Here is a 22,040-nt window from a genome sequence, read left to right on the forward strand (position 1 = left end):
TTTGGGTCGATTTTGGTGCAAATTTACTACAGCCCATCATTATATAGTTGTATAATTATATTTTAATGTTTATAACAACACGAACATACAATTTTTTTAACTTTAATATACATTTGAATTTAATTTTAAAAAGTCATTCATATAAATATTATAGTAAAATATATTAATACAATCGGGAGGGTAATATTTACCACCGCCAATACTAAACCACTTCTTATAGACGCTCGGTAGATAAAGACATAAAGCATTATAATACTGAATAACAACCTTTTTTATTTTTTTAACAATATTAAATAGAAGCATTTTGCTTGATAAAAATTAAACGCGACTTATAGGTATACTAATCGATAAATTAAAGTAACTCGCTCAACCTTTGCATCCGTCAACCGACTTCGCTCAGGAATATAATTATAACGCGTTACGAATAACCATATATACTGCAGCCAGTAAATGAAAATATAAAGACATTTTCGCCGAACACTAAATTTCCCGATTGCGTTGGAGACTTCGAGCGCACAGTTATTTTTTTATGAAAAACTAAGGGGGTACCTAGTCATATACTTAAGTACACATTATTATATAAGTACGCTCAGCATAACTAGCATTTTATTTTTTTATAGTGACACCTTTTTTTTGTACCATATTTTGTGTAATCCCGTTTATTTGGTCACATTGATTATAATATCACTCTATAAACGAAAATATTACTAAATATGAGAGCCATTTCAATTTTAATCGGGTTTTTCTCGATTTATTTAAATGTCAAAATACATTTATCTGGATTATTTGTTTAGTATTTTAAGGTAAAACTTTTAACTGAATTTTTTTTCCCCAGTAAGAGGTGTACATTACTGTGCTGGAATAGAATTGTATTTTGTAAGATATAATTTAGCAGATTGATCAAGTTGGCGATTTTTATTACAATTAAAGTCGATAACTTCTGGTATAATTACATTACCTAATAAAAATAGAAATTGTTGATTTTTAAAATGATAGGACGTCTACGTGTGTTCATAGAATTATTGATTGATATCATACGACCACGATGGAAGTTCAAGGGTGAAATATTATTTTACTTGTTGTGCAAAATATTTTCATTTAAGTATTACAGTCTGTTATTGATACCAATAATAACAAAAACCTTGAGATATTTCGAAAAATAGGTGATGTTGTTATTCAAAAACAATACTAGTCTTGCAGGGCGGCGTGTTCGTCCGGGAGAGTTGAACAGTTGAAAATATGCTCCTATGGTATCCTATAGCCCGTAATAGGCAATAGATGTACATAGCTTGTCAACAAAGTGCCAAATCCAATCCAACGTAATCCGATCGAGAAATTTAGTGTTACCCGAAAAAATGACATTATATTTCACAGTATATGATAAAAATATCTACGACGGTGCGATATTTAAAAAGTGTACGACGGCTAGGATAATATAATATTAAATACAACATAAACATAGCGTGAGCCATGGGAATAAAATATGAAGAAAAAAAATACACACTATACAAAATTATACGACATAATATACTATATACATAGGCGCAAATAGTGTTTGCGATTTGGGGGTTCTGAAGATTTTGGCGCGGGGATGAAAACGTTTTCATATTATCGTGTTCCAATGTGGCGTGAAATCTTCAGGTTTTTGGGGGAGGGGGGGGGGTCGCTACACAACGATTAATGGGGAGGGGAGGCATAGTCCCCGGGGTCCGAGTGGAGTGCCAGAGAAGGGCTAACAGGAGCCTCGCTGTTTGCGCCTATGAGCCTGTTGCCGGGCTGCACGAAAAAATATTTCATATTTTAACGGTTCGGTAAGATTTAACGAACCGATCACAGGCCACTAAATCATAATATTAAGCGACCATTAGATCACTGTGGATTCGATAAATGTTTTTTAGTGATTGTTCATGCGACCCGGCATATATATGTTTTTTATACATACGGCACAACAAATACAAGTTTTACACACGCACAATGTTCGTCTAGTACTATTATAATCGTCCGACTACGGGAGACGATTTCGCTACGAATATTGAACTACGAGTAGGCAATGCAATAATAGTTTCAAGCGGTACAGAGTAATAATGATAAATAATATTGGACGTCCAGGACAAACTATACAAACTGACGGGCACACCGAAAAAAAAAAATATGTAGGATACATAGATAACTAGAATAGTATAATAAAACGTAATAATATACAAAACATTAAAACACAATACAATATAATCATTATTTACACGACGACTCGTCAATTATTATGACATTATATGTACACGACGCCGTCGTTGTCGCGTCAATCGTGCGGCTTACATTATATATTTTACTATTTTATTATGTACACGCGACGATACCATCTGATACACTACTACACAATACTACTATATAATATATATATTTATATACATAAAAATTATGATCGTTATGACGTCGTCCCTGCAGAAAAAAAAAATAAAATCGACGACGACGACGACGACATCGCTGACACTGACCACCGCCACTTCTGCAGGTGTGCCGCCGATTCGGGCTGGTCGGCTTAGAGGAATCCCATGTCCAGAGCGTTGTACAGGGCTCGGAGGTCGCTGTGGCCGGACACCCGCCAAAACGGAAAGTTCATCTGCAAACAGGCGAGAAAGTTAGAAATCGCGCAATCGAAATATCGCTCGGGTCGATTGTCAAGCCGTTTTCTCGGAATCCCGATGTAGTTGTTGCACATGCAACTGCAGTGATGGCTGGCAATTTTTTTTTAAATTTGATTTGTTCGCTGATATTCACAATGATCTGTACGCGACTATCGCAACGTTATTAGTCAACGATAATATTATATGGTATTCACGAGAACGAAACGACTGCACGAATGTCAGGAAGAAACCCCGCGAGTACAACACTTGTTTATTCAACAATAAATTCTACAGGTGTCTGCGCCGTTGTCGCTTTTTTTGCTACTCGTCTACACCGCTCCGCACGGAATCTAAAATTAACGAAATATTATGTTTGTGACTCTTCGTCGCTTTTAACACGTCATCGTATACTCGAATACAACTCGACCGATTTCAATAACGGAAACTTCGGAGCTTTTAATGTCGGCGGTGTTGGGAAATCATAGAAAGTAGTTTGAACCACGTTAACGAAATATTAAATACCACATCATCCAATACTCCGCACTGACACATCACGCATGATTGCCAAACACGGTGGGATCAGTACACGGACCGAGGTACTCGATTTTCCAGTGAATTCAGGTACGTATAGGCTTTCGAGATCCGGACACGCCCTGCATAATCTATACTTTGAGCAGTATATTATATCTGTTCGTTTTTTCCCAGTCGGGTTGTTTTGTGCAGCTACATAGTTGAATAATAATTAAAACATTTTATTATTTATCGTACCTGTCGGGCTGCCCGTTCTTCTTCGGCCCCGTCGCCAATCACCACATACGTGCACTTTCGGCCGTACCTCTGCACCACTCGGTCGAAACACGATTCCTTCGACGATCCGGCCGATGCCACGGAACCCGCAGTTCCGCCTCCGCCGCCGGACTTACCGCCGCCCGCCGACGGACCTCCGCCGCCACCGGAAGCAGAGTACACGTTTTCTACGGCAAAGTGCGGTCCGAGCCCGTACAGGAGCAGCTTGGCCAGCGCGGGTATCAGGTGTGTGGTGGTGACCAGCACGTTGACGCAGTTGGGCCTGCGGTGATCGCAAGAACAGATCAGCACGATATTCATTTTGGGTATTACATTATTATAGTCATTTGACGATTATAGAGGGGGTCGGTGGTGATGTGAAAATTCCCGGGAAATTATCGGGCGTATTATAATCTTTTTCGACATTGTTCGCATGTTCCGAAGTCTGATGATACTTATTTACAGTGGGCAGGTATAGTTTCAAACGATCCGAACGACAAATATTTGTACGTCCTAAAATATTACAAAAGGCAGACTTTTGGATGACTACAATAACTCAGGTGCTTATTCAATGTTTGTTGTACAACGTATACTGATCTAATTCAAGTTATAACACTTAAATATTCCAGTCGTCAGTGAAATGGATAGACACTCACAGGCTATGGGTGTATGAAGTATTATCGGATAAATAGGTTAGTTAAGTAAAGGTATTACAATTGGTAAAATAATAATACTTTTTACAATAAAAAACAAAATAATTTAAATTTCTATGATTATACTATATTTATTCAACTCCCAGTCCACACATACTACCATGACCACAATATATACTACTCACACATTTACACGACCCGTGCTTAAGAAGTTGCCTATATAAAACCCCTTACAACAGTCAGTATTTAATCCCCTTGATCGAGAAGAGGAATGATTGGTTTTCATTGGCGAGCGTAGTCATTCGGGTGAGAAATTACTATTTACTTTGAATATTGAAATATTTAAGTGTATTTAAGTCTGCAAGACGGGAAGCAGAGTCGATAGATCCAAAAAAGAAATATTATTAAAGCGACGACGGTCAGATAGACAGGAGAGATTTAGAAAACGAAAGGCAGGAGTATAAGGTCATACCATGTGCTAGATTGTATATGTAATAGGGGAAATATTTAATCGAGAATATTATTGTGGCACGTTATAAAAATCATGAAATAATAAAATCGATATATTGTTTTAAATTGAAATCTATAAGACTAAAGTGCGTAAGCGAAAATTAAATTAAATTCGAAAAATTCTTATAAGATTTCAAACCTCATCTATGTTATACGCCAGACGTGCAAAACTCGAAATATTAACGGGGGCCAAATTTATTGAAAAGTTTACTGTGCGAGCACCACATTGAAATAATTTTTCAAAAAAACATTTCATACAAATTTCTTATTGTATTCATTACGTAAAATACTTACTCAATTGTACAGTTTATGAGAATATAATACAGAAAAATAACATAATGTAATATGTATACCTCTCAATAACATAATAATTGTGACACGAAAATAATACTGTACGGCTTTCTATGTACATTTAAAAAAAAAATTAATTGTTCATTATAATAATTGCTATCCCCGAACCATAAAAAATGAGCCAGTGGCCGTATGAGGCCCACCGGTGGCGTGTTTGACACGCCTGTTATACAAGCGTAATATTTTCATTTTATTCCTCTGAATACCTATTAGGTTTATGCAATTTAAAAATATAAATATAAATCAAGGTTTACGTGAAATAATAATAATATATTTTACGCTCATGTAAACGCACCTCGAATTGATGACGTTCAAGCACTTGACAGCCATCGTGAGCCAGTCGTCGGTGTGCAGTTCGATGTCGCTCCGGAGCTGGAGCCAAGCGTCCCGTTTGCCAGGTCCCAGTAGTCCTGTAACATACAAATCGAAATTATTTGCATAACGTAAAAATGCAAGGCCCAAATATAACAAGCAAAAATATGAGAGGTTAGGCACAAATCCCGTAAAAGCACAGATAAAATAAAAAAAATAAAACACATCATGGTAAAATCAAAAAAAAAAAACTCTACTCTCAGAATCTAAAATAAAATACTATTAAATAAAAAACATTAGTCGTAATAATAATAGCAAAAAAATTATTTGATATTTATTTTATTGGCGGTAAAAATGACGCGTCAAGTAAATATTTAAGTTTGCTAAGCGGATGACAAACCATCAATATTGTCTGCACTAATTTATAAAAAATGATTAAAATATTTTGAAATAAACAGCAATTATTGTACTAACAATTTTAAAATCAAACAAAACAACAGCCTGAAAAAAATTATTTAGTCTTTATTTTACTGATGGTAACAATAATGCATAAAGTAAATATTTAAATTGGGCGAACGTGTTTTTATATACTAATATTTCGATGACTTGGGTAGGTTCATCATATTATGCGAAAACCTACATTCTCGTATACAAGTATACTGACAATATTGTAATATAATGTACATTGGTTAACAAGTGTACGACGTATACTTTTTTAATAACCGCAGATTTTATCATCTATTTAATTACGATTAATACGTAAACGATATAATATTTATTAAATCCATTATAATATATCCTAGACATTATTTTGTGGCATTTATTTTATTTAGACATGTTCTACACAGCCAATTTAGTTTTTTTATCGAAGTTTATTGGTAGGTATAGATCCGACTGGAACCAACTTGAGTACACACCAATTCTTTTTTTTTATTAAAACCATCTAGTTTTATATTAATTGCTACAATATTAAGTATAGGTGCGTACTAAATTGTATCTAGTTAGGTTTCCACAATTTTAATTAATTTGAGAGAAATTATAACATATTTTAGATAATTTATGTGTCACGACATTTTCTATAATCTTTTTTTTCCTCAAAGTCAGAAGCACAACTTTTTAGTGATTAGGTGATACCTACTGATAAAAATTTAAAAGGCTAACACATTAGTGCATGCAATTTAGTGAAAATAAGAAACTGTGACAAGTTAAGTTAATTCAATTAAATTGCTTTCAGTTAAAAGTTAAAAATTAAGATAGAAAATAAAATAAACTTTTATTTGATTATTTTCAAGCTATAATATTTTAAAGTCATAAAGTTGCCTAGTATTTTGAATTACACAAACATTTACCAATGAGTTTAACATTGTTCAAACATCAGATTACTGTGATAAACTATTAGAAAAGAAGAGATACAAATCGAAAAACTGCCAACGTGTCCGATGTTGGTTTCGTATGATACGAAAATAAATCCAACGTAACAGCACAACAATGACGATTAACCGTAAAAAGTTAAGTTACTACAACACAATTTCGAACTGTATATAAATTCATAAGTTAAAAACAATAATAACTTTAAGCATTTAAATTCAACTTTTTGACACGCGAATGCTCGGCTTTGAGTACTTTACACTATAGGTACGTGATTGGTGAGGAGTGAAAAGTATTTAAATAGAAATCAGGTTGGTTTCTTTTTTTTTGAAATTTGTATAGACAACGGCTAAAATTACGTTTAGCTAGTTTTCGTAGGCATACTCCTCAATCGAAAAATGAAGAAGTCGTTATACGACCGACTACACTAGCTGGCCACTGGGTGTTACTAGACGTATCTCGATTATTAGTATAATAAATGATAATTTACTAATTACATTGATTGTTTTCTCTCGTCGAGTACAATTTATTATATTTGATCGGAACTGAAATATACAATCATTTGAATATTTTAAAATTATTTTAAATTTATCTACATAACATTATTTCAGATTGTTTTCGACTTTCGAATTATTAAACTGTCAACTGATTAAATTGAATTTAAATGTGTCAATCGAACGATTTCTCAGCCCTATAAACAAGTTGGGCACCAAACGGTTCATCACTCAAAGGGTACGATAATTACCTCCGACCGAGTTCCGGTACTGGTTGTACAACTCTTTGACTCGCCGGTACCGGAACGCCAACTTCCGCATCCAGTCCACGCCACCGCCGCCGCTGGAACCTCCGCCACCGGCACCGCCCCTCAGACCTCCACCCCTCAGACCACCCGCCGACGACGGATTGGCGACGGACGAGCCCCCACCGCCGGCGCTCATCAGGTGGTGGTGTTGCTGCTGCTGCTGGTGCGACTGGTGCTGGTACGACTGCTGCTGGTACTGCTGGTGGTGGTGCTGTTGCTGCTGCGGGTGCTGCTGCTGCTGGTGGTACTGCAGATGCTGCTGGTGATTGTTGCCAGCACTGGCACCGGTGCTGTTGAAGTGGTGCTGGTTGATGAAGTGGTGCTGGTGGTGTTGGGTGGAGGCCGTGGACGCGGAAAACCCGTCGGCGCCAAAGTCGTAGCCGGACAGGTCCTGTCCGTTGTCGTCGGACGCGGCGTCGTCGATGTGCTGCGCCTGGTCGCCGCCGCCACACTCCTGCGCAAAACACGGTTATGATAAGTAAATAATGTATTTGTATCCACGGATATAATACTATAGTACAACTATAGACAGCCGCAACTTCCTATATCCGCATTTAAACATTTCGAAGACCGGAAAATGGTCGAATTATCTTATCAAAAAAGGTCCATGTAGCTTATAACCCGTCTTGTAGTAACTGCATCTTGACCAGTCTTTTGAAAAATACTTCTTAAAAGTATCCGAGTACAGATTTTTAATTTTATTTTTATTTCTTTACGCGATTAAAATTAAACTCAAATAGAAAATATATAAGCTAAGGCGAATAAGTATTTGCAAATTACTATTTGATTTTAATTACAGATACATTGAGAAAGTATATATAACAATTCGGAATAAGTATTTGAATACTTTTACCCGAGTACTTTGCGAGACTGATCTTACTGACAGTTGACACTCTGCTACGGTTGTGGTTTACCTTTTATTTTTTTCAGTTGAGGTTAAGGTTTAAAAAAAAAAACAGTGGTCTAAAAAGTATATTTTTTTAAGTATAGTTTTCAGTCCACTGCTTTTTTAAAACCGTAATGATTGCCTAGTGCTGAAATGAACTGCAGAACGGGCTATACAATTTTGTCATTGACAAAAAACAAATTTATCTAGAAACTAGTGACTAGTACAATTAATTTATTTTGGTTATTGTCTTATCACATTTCAATGAACACTACGTACGTATGTGTACTCAGACCTCTCTTATTTGACTAGAAAAGTCAGTCGTTTTTCTGACGACCGATTAAACTTTAACATTACAGCCGAGTAAGTTATTTTTTATATATAGGCATCTATAATAAGGACAATATCTGTCGATCGACCCTCGACTCACCTCGATTTCATTGAAAAAGAAATTCTGGTCGGCCAACGTGAATATCATCTCCTCCATCCGGTACCCGAGCTGCTGCATGACTCGCTGGTCCTGTGCAAACGATAAGGTATGAACAACTACACTGCATTCATACATGTATAAATGTATAATTGTTTTAGAGGGTATTTTATCTGTGGACTGTATTGAATTTAGCACATATTTGAATATAATTGATACATTACAATAGGTGTAATATTATGATAAATTGAATTTTCAAGGATTTCGTAGGAAATCGTTTCGGACATACCTAAGTAATTATTACTGCATGTTCGTGTAAAAATGTTCAATAATTGCTCTTTAGTTAATTTTCACAGTTTCGGAATACAATTACACTATTTTGTGGTTTCTCAGTGTTATTGGGGAATATTTAATCGTAAGGTTTATACAATATAATATATTGTATATAGCAATATGTGTAACAATTGTTTTATTTCAAGTGATTTTTTTTTTTTGAAAAATATTTGTAGGACATTTAAATTGTAACTGTAATAATTTTCTTATACTTTAAGATACTCGATAAATATGATGTACTTTATGGAATAACATACCTTTCCGTGAGCCACTGCGTATCCACCCGTCAACAACGAGTTGAACACGATGATGGTCTCGTCCAGGTCCCAAACGAACACCCTGTCCAGCGGTGGGCTCTGCTGCTGTTCCGTGGCCGACGCGGCCACTGCCGCCGCCGTCGCAGACGCCGACACGACCGGAGGGCCGCCCGCGCCGAACTGTTGCTGTTGCATGTGCGGGTGGTGGTGTGGGTGCGTGTGGTGTGGGTGCAATATTAAGGGCTGCTGCTGCTGCTGCTGCTGCTGTTGCTGTAGCGCCGCCGCGGCTGCGGCTGAAAGACCGCCAGCCGCCGTGGCCGCGGCCGATCTCCGACCCCGGCCACGGCCACCGCCGCAACGGCCGGTTGTTCCACCGCCTCCACCACCACCGCTGGCGGCGTCGTTGATGGCCCCCGATGACGCCGTCCGTCTAGCCTTGCCGGCGGGTGGCGAAGACAACGCCGCCCCAGCTGAGGGATCCACCACCGCGGCAGCAGCTGCGGCTGCAGCCGCCCTCAGTTGCATCAAGGCTGGTGTAGGAGGACTATCTGCGGCGAGATACAAAATATAAATTGTATTTCGGAATAAAAATGCAGTTTAAATTGCAGGCCGGAAAAACGAAGGCACTAGATATAGATGTAATTTGGTTAGATTTATATTTAAAACGAAATTCGCGGACAGAATTCGTGCAAAATAGATATCTGTCATAACACTAAGTTATAACAGCGATAACGGCTACTTCAGTCGTTGGTCATCTCATCTTCGATAAAGAGCAAAACGGTTGCGATTGCACTCAAATCGTTCAAGAAGACCTGCCATAAAATACCTCACGTGTAATCAGATATTTAATAATAAAATACTATCCATTAAAAGCTTCAATCAAAGATTGAAATTATTCTGGTAAATACCTATGAATCTAACTAATCAATTGCTATGTGAATATTCTGGATACAAATAAATGCAATAGAAATTCTCATTTTAATTGAAATGGGAAAATATGCATCGTTTTTATGCTGTATTTTGATATGAGATGGACCAATTTTTTTTCCGTAAATATTTTGTCATTTTCGAGAAATAATTAGATATGTAAAAATAATAATATTTGAGAAACTATATTTTTAAAGCTAATTTCATGTCGAATGGTATAAAAATATGTTAGACTTTATTCGGAATTCAAATGTTTTTTCAAATGTATAAACATTTGAAAAAATATGTCATGTAATTCACAACATTTAAGTCAAAACATCTTATGATTAATATCAAACTATACCTAGGGACAGACCCCAAATGAAAAATGAACCTAAAATTTAATTTAAACATTTTAAACCGCGGAAACACGTCCTCGAGATTAGACCTATATACGAATATCACGTATAATTTATTAGCTGCGCCATTTGAGTTGCGTAATAGAAGTGTCAAACTTGAAGCAAGCAATTTTTGTTCATCATTGAGCCCCTACATTTCTCTATCGTAGTTAATAGTTACTTATTTAGTGGGCATGTATGGGGCATGTCGAGTGGTTTGCTTGCCAGAATATATTGATGGTTGTTATTCATCAAACCGAATCAATATTGATAAGATTACATATTTTGATATTTAAGCTTCTTGAATCATGTGCTTTTGTTATTCTACAGGTCGTAGTTCATCATTATCGTTGTCAGAGAAGTTTGGAATATTATTCGCTATGGACACTGCTGCGTTGGTATTAAATATTTGAACATTGAACTTATTAACGCTACACTTAGGTACTTCGTTTGTACATTGCACGTGACAGAAAATAAAATACGTAAAAAATAGGGGTGCCGATCCTGTTACCACCTCTACCCCCCCCCCCAATTTTTTATCTGGTGTAAACAAAAAACTGGCAAATAAAACGAGCAATATAAACATTATACTAACCGGACGCCGGTGGAGCTGTGGTTAACGAAGGAACGCCACCTCCGCCGATCACCATCATCTGGTGGTGGTGCTGTTGCTGCATGCCGTGTTGCTGGTGAGGTGCAGCCGGCACGACCGGCGGCAGCAACATGTGCTGCTGTTGTGGCTGCTGGTGATGGCCACCGTGGTGGTGGACGCCGTGGTGTCCCTGGCCACTGGCTCCACCGCCGTACAGCGCCGCCGCCGCAGCATAAGCGGCAGCCGTGGCCGCAGCGGCCGTGGCTGACGTTGATGACGACGGATATCCACCGTTATCGGCTGCGGCCGCTACAGCGGCGGTCACTACGTCATCGTCATCGTCGTCACCGGCACCAGCGCCGTCGCCGTGTTGTTGGTGCTGCAGGTGGTGATGTTGCTGCTGGTGATAATGGGGGTGAGAGAGGGCGGCAGCGGCCGCTGCGGTGGCGGCTGCCGTAGCCGGCGAGAACTGTTGTCGCTGTTGCTGTTGCTGCAGGTACTGCGGGTGGTGTGGGTGCGCGGCCGCGAACTGCTGGTGCTGCTGCTGGTGCTGGTGCTGCTGCAGATGGTGGTGGGCCGCGGCGCTGGTGAGTTCGTGATGGTGGTGCTGGTGATCGACGAGATGCTGTTGCTGCAGCTGCAGCTGATGGTGGTGGTGATGGTGGTGGCGGGATAAGTCTTCGTGCTGCTGCTGCTGTTGCTGCTGGTGCTGCTGATGTTGGTGCTGCTGCAACAGTTGCTGGTGCTGCTGGTGCTGGTGCTGTTGCTGCTGGTGCTGATGCTGGTGCTGGTGGTGCAGCTGGAGTTGCAGCTGCAAGTCTCCGCCGATTTGCTGCTGCTGTTGTTCGTGAAGTAGCAGCGGCGGTGGAGGTAGTGGCAGCGCCGCAGCGGCCACTGACGGATGGTGATGTTGGCTGCCAACCGCGTCTGCGCCATAATAACCGGTGGCTGCGGTCCCGCCGGTTTGAAGCTGCGACGGGTGAGCGTGTTGGTGGTGCTGCTGCTGCTGCTGCTGTTGCTGTTGCTGCTGCTGGTGATGTAAGAGGAGCAAGTGGTGGTGGTGGTGTGGATGGAGGTGATTGCCGACGCCGCTTATCATGTCGGTGAGACCCACTGACGTCGCGGAAGTGGGATAACCGTCGCCAATGCCACTGTAGCCGACACCGGAAACCGTTGTCGTCATATCGTAATCGTCCTGATACAAGTGCATACGGAAAATAATGATTTAAACTCAGTCAATAATAGTTCCGTTTTTATTTACTGCGATTTTAATGTCAATATTATGTGTAGTTACTAAAGCAGCAACATGTAATCGTTGTCCCGACAAATTGAGTAAACGACAATCGAGCGTGGAGACAATTAGGCAAAAGAAAAACGTCATGCATTTTATTTTCAATTTATAGCCATGTTAACAAACGATAATGAAGCACTAAAATTATACGTATCATTTATAAGAGTGCAATGTACTATAATGTTTTTGCTTTTTATTGTCATAAATTCAAAGTTGGTTTGTATTTTCCTTGGTGCCAGTGCATTTTTTACACTAGTAAACCAGGCTGCCCAAATGTCACCCAGTGAAAATATTTTATCACCTAGTTCACTTTTTTTCTAAAGAATGGCCGACAGACGATTTTTAAAAGATGAATTTTTATACCACTCATGCCAAAACAAATTATTAGGCAATGAATAAATATCTCCCTTGAAATCACTTTCTATTTTAAATAAATTATACCCAACTCATTTTCATTGACTTTAAATACATTTGCCGAAACTGCTGTCTGGCATTAATATTTATTTTTAATAGTTATGAGGGGTGAACATAATTAATTAAGTAATTCTATAGGTATCATTCAGTAATTATTGATATTTATTTTGGAAATATATTTGTTGTCTCGAAAATTCCTTAAAAAAATGCACTGCTTAGTGTTCAAAAATAACGGAATTCACTATGAAGGAAAAAAAAATTCGATTTTATTTGTCAGGTCTCTCTGTTACGCCGCATGAATAACATAATATATTTGATAATATACAGGATTATAATATACAGGACATACAGGCGATCGCGCAGTCTGGACTAAAACAATATTATATTATCGCTCATAATTATAACACACCTGTTGGCCCTCGGCGGTGGTGCTCGTGGTGCTGGTGGTGATGGACGACATCGGCACCGTCGAAGCGGACGTCGGCGGTGGTTGCGGCGGGGGCGTCGAAGACGTCGACGAGGACGCCGTGGCAGAGTCGACTTTGATCGAGCCGAGCGCGACCGGCGCCGGTGCCGGAGGCGACGAAGACTCGCGGCCACCGATGGCCACCGGCTGTCTACCCGCGTCTATCATCATCATCATGTCCACGTCGTCGTCGTCGTCGTCGTCGTCGTCGTCGTCACCGTCGTCACCGTCGTTCGCGTCCACGTCACCGGCAACACCCGCACTGTCACCGGTGCTGTCGGCCGGCACGTTGGCAGTCACGTCGCCGCGCGTACTCGCACCAACGCCGCCGCCGACCACGTCGGCTTCGTCGTCCGTACCGTCCGTCGCGTTCAACAACCGACTGGCGTCCGGTCCACCGGCGTCGGCGTTTCGCTGACCGCGGCCCTGCCGCTCTTGACCGTGGTTACCGTCGCGGTCGTCACCGCCGACACCGACACCGCTGCTGACGCCGGCGCCGTCACCGTCGTCCGTGGCGTCGTCTTCGTCGTCGTCTCCGTCGTCAGCGTCGTCAGCGTCGTCGTCGTCGTCGTCGTCTTCGTCGTCGTGATGGTTCTGGTGGTGATGTTGCTGGTGTTGGTGCATCCGCCGTCTGCTCCTCCGCCGCTGATCGTCGTCGTCAGCGACGACCACGTCTTCCTGTTGCAACTGTTGGTGCTGTTGCTGCTGCTGCTGCCGCACCAGCTGAAGATCAAAGTCGTCGCGCATCCGACCGAACCCCGGTGCTGCTTCTCGTACGCTAATTTTCGTGTGTCCAAATCTGCGGAAAAAAAAACCAAAACGTAAGTGTGACTTTCGTTGTACCGTGGTACCGTTGTCGCGTACGAGTCATATCTTAAAGTGTCCGAAGTGTGCAGGATTCATAGACTTATACGATTTTAAAATTCTCACGACTTGATCAAAATCAGAATATAATCGATGGGTATCAAGGTGCCCTATAGAAAATATTCTCACCTGTAAGCTTGATAATAATTGTTGGTCGATTCACTGTGATTTGAGAAATAACAGAATAAAATTAATTCTTCTAGCGGGTAAAGCTATGCTCAACCAATTAATAGATAAATATATTATGTAGGTATACCTAGTATAAAGATAACAAATAAATAATTGACCAATGTTATCAGCTCTAACTGCGTAATAAAATAATAAATCATGTTTCGTTCAAATCGATAATTTTAAATTTAGTGACTGTATTATAACAATATTATTTTTAATATTACATACATATTTAGAAAAAAGTTAACAACCGACTTAGTTCTTTGGCGCCTTTAGTTCTTTATATTAATTATTCTTTTTTTTTATTTGTATGTATTTTTCAAAGGTTTTATAGAGGCACAACACCCCAACCCTAATACCAACTGTAATAATGACACACTAGACTTAATTGTTAATATGCTTATAAATTATACTGACTGATACTATTAAGAAGAATTATTCTAATTTTAGGGTGGAGTGAACTATTTCTTAAATAACCGCACCCCTCTATCTATTACAAGTTTAAGAATATTTTTGTTCCCTATTATTATAGTATACATTATCATAAAATATTTCACTAGTTTAGCAATAAACAATATGATACATAAGACATAAATGATAAAGTATTTATATTATGGTAGATTAATAATAATCAACCTTAGGTAACATTATTTTTTTTACTTAAAATATAGATTAGTTACCTACCGACTCGGTATATTATATTATGTAATAATCAATAAATCTGTGGTATTTTAAAAACAAATTGTGAAAACCCGTCAAGGATATTCCGAGAATAGGCATGGTATGACAGTAAAATGTACATACGTCATACAAGTATGACCTACCAATAATAACGTGAATAAAATAAAATATTTTTATATCCTGAATGAGACGGGTCGACTAAGGATAAACATGCTTACTTGAAGACAATAGAGATTACTGTTTTCGAAACAGTAACCCAAGATGAATCCAGTGTATAAATTGTTTTAAAATGTATTTTTATAACATGATCAACTTAAGTTAATTCAAGTAAATTTACTTAATATAATTAACGAGATTTCGAAAAATTGTAAAAGAAAAAACAATATAAACCCTTATACAATAAAATTGTTTTCAAAATATTAGATTTTCAAATCTCAAATCGTTCAATGTGTGTTAATATTACATCCTACTCAATAATAATACTCGTCAACCACAAAAATATATAGAATTTTTGCAGCTTAGGTATTTTTTTTATATTTTTGGTGTGAGATAAGTAAGTGATCCTCCCTAAAATGTCCACCTATGATATTGTCTATCGCTGTAAGCTAAGGTATGGAAGCTGGCACATTAACAAATCAAAATAATTAATTTTTTTTATTGAAATATTTAAATTGACTGTTGACTTAGATTATTCATTTGATTAAAACATAAACCACCAAGTAAAAATTAAAAATGTTTTTGAAATGTTTGGTTTAAATGGTTTTGTACATTAATTATTATATATATTTTATAATCTATACATATTTTTAGCTGTATAGCTGCATGGAAAAATTGAATTTGTAGGTACTATAATATATTATATTAATACCTAATAAGTTATAACTTTAGAATAATTTTCTGATATGTTTCACGATAAAACATAATATTTTATTAAATGTATTTAAAATCCCTATTTGCACAAAATAATCTTTATGTGATCCACAATCCACCATCTATATACTATATTTTATTAAAAAAGCAGGTACACTTATTTGAAACTGAGTAAAATTAATGCTTTTTACCATATCAACTTTAAACTTAGCTGGTTAAATTTATCTTTTGTTAACTTTTCTCCATTAAATTAACTGCTTTCATCAACTATTGTTACCCACCTATTTGACTGCAATCATACAGATCATAATACTGTATAATAATACAAGTGGTATAAATTAATTTTCTAAATAATATAATTTAAGTTGCAGTGACGAAAAACCCCACTTTCTATAGTTTTATTAACTGATTTAACATTCGAATTCTGCGCAAAAAATTAAATTATAAACAAATAAGATGAAAAGGTGAAACTGCAACTTGCGAAAAAGTCATATGGCTTGTAATGTTACTATTAAACAAAACTAAGAAGTCGTGAAGTTAGCCCCTCGACATGATGCAAACAATATTATATGAATAAATACATTTAAAAAGGTTATATTCTTATATTGAAAATTGGATTCCCGAATTCGCCCCCTTTAAGTCAAGCGATTGTTAACAATTTATATTCAGAAGCCCTGTCGGGCTCTAGCGTATATTGAGTAGTTGGTGAACTTTGGCCCGGAAATTGGTTTTCGACTTAACGGCTAAGGGGTGGACGTTTCAAAATTCTTGAAGATTGAATATTTACAAATAATGTAAAATATTGTTTCGTGTTTGCAACGAGTTTGAACATTTTCGTATTGAGTAACTTCGTATGTACGTCCAAACTATATAGGTGTACATAGTACATTTTTTAACTTTTTATGCTGCAGTTGTACTGCCCGCCAGTAAAAAAAAAAAAAAAAAAAATGTTGTAATCGTAAGCGTGCAGACATTATTATATCCCGTGCGTTGATTGCTATTAGTCGTATAGTGGTATAAAGATTCGCGGGCTCCTGCACACCACGGGCAGGAAACGGAGATGAAAAATTGCACTTCGATGTCGGGCGCAAATCGCCTTATGGGCGGCGGTGCCGGAAGTCGACGATAACCGCATCAAAAATGTACATAAGCGGATTACACGACGGCGTGTGCGCCGGAAACTAAAGATTATATATACAGCAGCCGTTGTAAATTATTACATAGATAGGTACATCGCAGCATTATAAATTTATAAGTGTTACAACTTAATGTATTTTTTAATGATGTACTAGTCGGAGGTCGTTTATTGTTCGAGGGATTATAATATTGTACCGATTGCTGCGAAAGACACTTCGAATCCGAGATACGCGTGACGACGTCCATTTTAATAATACTGCGTATGTGTTATAACACCCCCGAGTAACGGGTTGTTGATTATCATAGCGCTTTGAGAAAAATCGAACTTTTAGCTATCATATTAGTTGATGCCAAGGCATCCGGGTAACAGGCGCGAACCTACTGCCTTTTAATCATAAAATATGTACGAGGGTATAATGTGGTCCTGATCCATCAAATTTCATAAATATTTGTCAACAGTCACCAATTTACCATCATCACATATTACATATCACATGTTATTTTACTTCGATGTCTGATCAAAGTTTAGTGGATCCGTAGAGATTAATTTCAGTTTGTAAATTACAACAAATATTTATTATCCGATTTATTGATATACGATTATGCAAAATATAAAAAAAGGCATTTTATAGACAAATATAAACAGTTAAAAATATAATAGGCTTACAGTAATTACCTAATTCGTGTATAAAAAAATATGTTTACCTACTTCGACAAAATATCTTCGGAAGCTCATGTGTCGATTTTCATCATAAATACGAGTCAATAATTGTGATAAATATTATTGATAATTTAATACGAAATATGAAAATGAAAAAATAGAAAATGTTTCTTAAAAAAACGGAAAATAATGTACTATATATTTTGTACTCATCATTAACAAACATTTAAATGACACATATTTTTACATAAGAATTATTTTTCAATCTTTAACCAAAACAAAAATGCATTTTCCTAATACATTGTATGTACACATTCTAATTTTGTGGTAGATCACTATTATTAAATTGGTATCCCAGTATAGTAGATCACCTGATACACGAAATTTCTAATAAACCTACATAATTATATAATGATCAATATTTAAAAAAAAATTTGATATGTGAAGTAGGTACGCCATCGCGTAATTAGGCCAAGCACGAATAGAATAATATTTTAAAACTCGCACCAGTGTATTAACTTATTGAAGCAAACATGACCAACATTCTTATTTTTTTTATCACATATTTAAAATTGACAAAGTGAAATATTATTTTAAGTTATTCTTAAAAAATGCACTAACTGCAGCGTTCTGAAGTCAAGCATTGTGAATATAAAAAAAACTGCATAGGCGTAATATAATCTGATTTTTTATTATTAAATTGTTCGCGGTGTTTATAAACGTTTGTTGATAATGAAACAAACAACAATCACACAATTTAGCATATACCTAGTAATATGATAATATATTCCGTCAATTTAGTTATTACAATATTATTTATTATTGCATAATAGTATTATTATTATTGTAATTCATCAATCGTCAACCGCCGTGACTCGTGAGAAAGTGATGAGATGGTCATGGATGATTTTTTGATAACTATTTAAAAATTTTACTGGCAGGTATGGGTATTTAATACAGTATAATTTGTTTTCCTCGCTTGTATGAAATTCATATACCTATAGCTTGAATAACTAAAACCCTGCATGGAACTATTTAATATTTTATACGCGTACAATTTTAGACTCTGACACCTAAGTACGCATACGCTGAACAGACTGTGAGCAGACAACACTGGCCGGGTAGTCATTCATAACATATTAACACACACACACACACTCGCAAATAATATATTCTTATTCATCCCTAAGTCAGTGGCGTACTTATAATTTTGCTGCCATGGGTAAATATTGTTTTTAATGCCTTTCCCCCCCCCAATTTTATAGAGTTAATTTTTCTCATCCATAAAAAAATCTTTCAACTCTTGTGTGCAAATTTGCTGCCGGGGCAATTGCCCCTCATCTCCTCCCTTAGAGTACGCCACTGTCCTAAATTATAAAAACTAATTATTTGTCCAATTTATTTCGATCATAATAAGATTTTTCATAAAATGTTAAAATGAATGCTTAAAACGCTACAACCAGATTTTGCTACACAGAACTATAATAGGTAGCCAATAAATAAGAAGAATTACGTGATATTAGTGTACCCATAATTTATAGAATGCATTTTATCAACATGTTTGGTTACAATTCAAAAATAAAAGCTGAGCTATCCTAATATAACCTACCCACGCAGTACACAGCCCTCTGCAGATAGGTAATAATTAAAAATAACCGATTAACTTTTTTTTAACCTTTATCAACTAAAAGAGGTATTTTTTTTTTTTTTTGCGCAAAAGAGATCCAAATAGTATATCGCTCGTTAACCACGAACTTAGAACACTGTGAAACGTTCTTACATAATATATCGCCTGATTCACTAAACCAACTCGAGTTGTTAATATTTGTTAACTCGTCGAACAAGACCCTCGAACACACAAATAATACTTCTATATTCGTGTGACGTATTAATTCGATACACTCGTGCAATAACACCACACCATTATAATAATACCTACCCAGTACCTGCCTAATGCACTGGTAGGTATATTATAATGTGAAATTTCGTCGTCGCAGCCAGCGCCGGTTTTCGGAAACGACGACACGAGAGCCGTGTGAAACGAAGGAATAATGATAATACGAATACGAATACGAATACGAATAATAATAATAATAATAATACTGTACAGAAAAAATACGGACGAATGGGAAAAATAAATAAGAATAAAAAACACGGGAAAAAAGTGTGACACGGCCGCCGCCGCCGCCGCCGCCGCCGCCGCCGAGACGGGCGACGGGGCCCACACACGCCGCCGCGACAACGATGATGATGTTATCGGCTCGCATACATCACCGAGCGGGGCCGCGGCGGGGCGGGTAGGTGACACGCGTCGTCGAACCGGGTTTTTCGTGGTCGTCGCATTCGGTCGTATTTTTTTTTATTTTAATTTAATTTTTTCGTTTTGTCTTTTACGCATTAAACGCGAGTAAAAATAATAATAATAACGATGATAGTAATAATAATAATAATAATAATAATAATAATAATAATAATAATAATAATAAATTCCTGACGTTCGACGGCCCGGTCGGTGTGTGTGAGTATTTCGTAAGTGTGTGTGTGTGTTTGTGTGTGTGCGCGCTTGTTTTTTGTCTGCTGTATTTTATTCCATGCCACATCAGTGTCGGGGAAATTACATATTTTGGGAAATTAAATCACATTAAGAATTACCTTTCAAAATTGTAATTAAATTATTATTGAGTTGTTTTTGTTTTCATTCAGCCACGTTACATTACTTTATCGTGTTAAAAAAGTAATAATTGCATTACTGCAATACTAAAGTTTTTTATTTCTTATTTTCAAAAATATCTCTAGAGTTTAATAATATAATTATGTTGTAAATACTAAATACTTTGAATGTACAGTCAACATTGAATCAACATGAAATTATTCACAATATTTATTTAAGAACTAAAGGAGACAGTGATAATAATAGTTTAACACATACCCAATATTGTAATCTTCATATTTAAATGTATTTTAAAATATTATAATACAAAGCATTTTCAAAAGTTACCAATTTAAAGTTACAACTTATTCAGAATGAAACTATTTTGTCAAATTAGTTACTGTTACAAAAATGTTATTGTCATAAAATCATATTTATATGATATTATACGTAGATAATGTATTATTATTATCAAATGGTACATAAAATGTATTAAAAAAAAAACTAATTAACCAGAATTATAGATAGTAATTTTATTACAAAAAAAAGACAATTTCATTACAGTTGGTAATTATTCAAACTTAGGTACTCCCAAACACTCTAGGCGCGTCTTATGTCCCGATACGCGGTCGACAGCGGGTCGGTGGCCGCGGCGTGTAGGTTTAAGTCTTCCCCGGTGCTGAGGACAAAAAAACCAGATAAACACAAGTCGAACCCTACGATTTTACATTATTATTAAATTTTTTATGCCTATGATTTCTGTCGTCGTCATTTGTTTTTTGGTATTCGTTTTGATATTTTTTTTCCTCTTTTCTGCACACTTCGGCGCAGAATACGACGCCTAGCATAATATACGTACGTGACAAAAGTATACAGGTGAGCCGGAAAATAAAGTGTAAAAAACAGATCAATCCTGCCTCGCGATTATAATCCCGCTTATGGCAGCTGCTGCAGTTCGGTACAAAACAAATGATTAAAACAATCAATACGTCGAGACGACCGTCTAAAAGATAATATTATTATGGACACCTAAAACCGCGACGTCAAAAGCCGGATTTACACTGCGCCCGTCTTGAATTCCACATGTTATGTTATAGGTAACAAGTGTTACCAATATTTTGATACCTATATATACATATAATAGGTACATGAACACGACGAAACGACACGGCGTGCGCGTATAGTGTGAACCCGGCTTAAAACGATTTTATTTTAATTACCGCCTCGTTTCACCACGATTACCGGTGGCATTACGATATCGCGGCACGACCGGTCATTATAATCGCATAAACTATAAAGTGCCACACCCGGTTTGTCGTTCGACGACTACGCGTCGTGTATATTATTTTTTATTTATTATTTCAATAATGTTGATATACATATTGTACAATGTACACACTTACTATACTATATAGACATATTAATTTATCATTACATCCTTTTTGTGTCTCTATTAGCAATATAACGACCATTATTATTAATAATATTATCATAATACCCTGTGCTGACGGAAAACACATAAACTGCTGCATTGGGCACTATGCAAGTACAGAATAAATAATAAAACTACTACCATACATAGGTGTTTGAGTGTTTATCTGTGTCTTTTATAAATCCGTCTGCCACCCCTTTC

The 22,040-nt window shown here is 37.1% G+C and overlaps 1 protein-coding gene across 1 annotated transcript in view; it reads right to left on the reverse strand.

Annotated features, from left to right (window-relative positions):
* Positions 1-275: 275 nt before the first annotated feature.
* LOC111039490 (receptor-mediated endocytosis protein 6 homolog) overlaps positions 276-22,040 on the reverse strand; it is a 31,737-nt gene continuing 9,972 nt past the window's right edge. Inside the window, exons 2-9 of the mRNA XM_022323029.1 lie at positions 13,317-14,172; positions 11,206-12,397; positions 9,307-9,854; positions 8,720-8,809; positions 7,347-7,857; positions 5,217-5,331; positions 3,390-3,690; positions 276-2,617 (exon numbers count right to left, since the gene is read on the reverse strand). Coding sequence (XP_022178721.1) covers positions 2,537-2,617; positions 3,390-3,690; positions 5,217-5,331; positions 7,347-7,857; positions 8,720-8,809; positions 9,307-9,854; positions 11,206-12,397; positions 13,317-14,120 — 3,642 coding nt within the window. The 5' untranslated portion in view covers positions 14,121-14,172 and the 3' untranslated portion in view covers positions 276-2,536. The remainder of the gene's footprint in view (positions 2,618-3,389; positions 3,691-5,216; positions 5,332-7,346; positions 7,858-8,719; positions 8,810-9,306; positions 9,855-11,205; positions 12,398-13,316; positions 14,173-22,040) is intronic.

This window comes from Myzus persicae, unplaced genomic scaffold, assembly GCF_001856785.1.
Source record: "Myzus persicae strain clone G006 unplaced genomic scaffold, MPER_G0061.0, whole genome shotgun sequence".
Lineage (NCBI taxonomy): Eukaryota > Metazoa > Arthropoda > Insecta > Hemiptera > Aphididae > Myzus > Myzus persicae.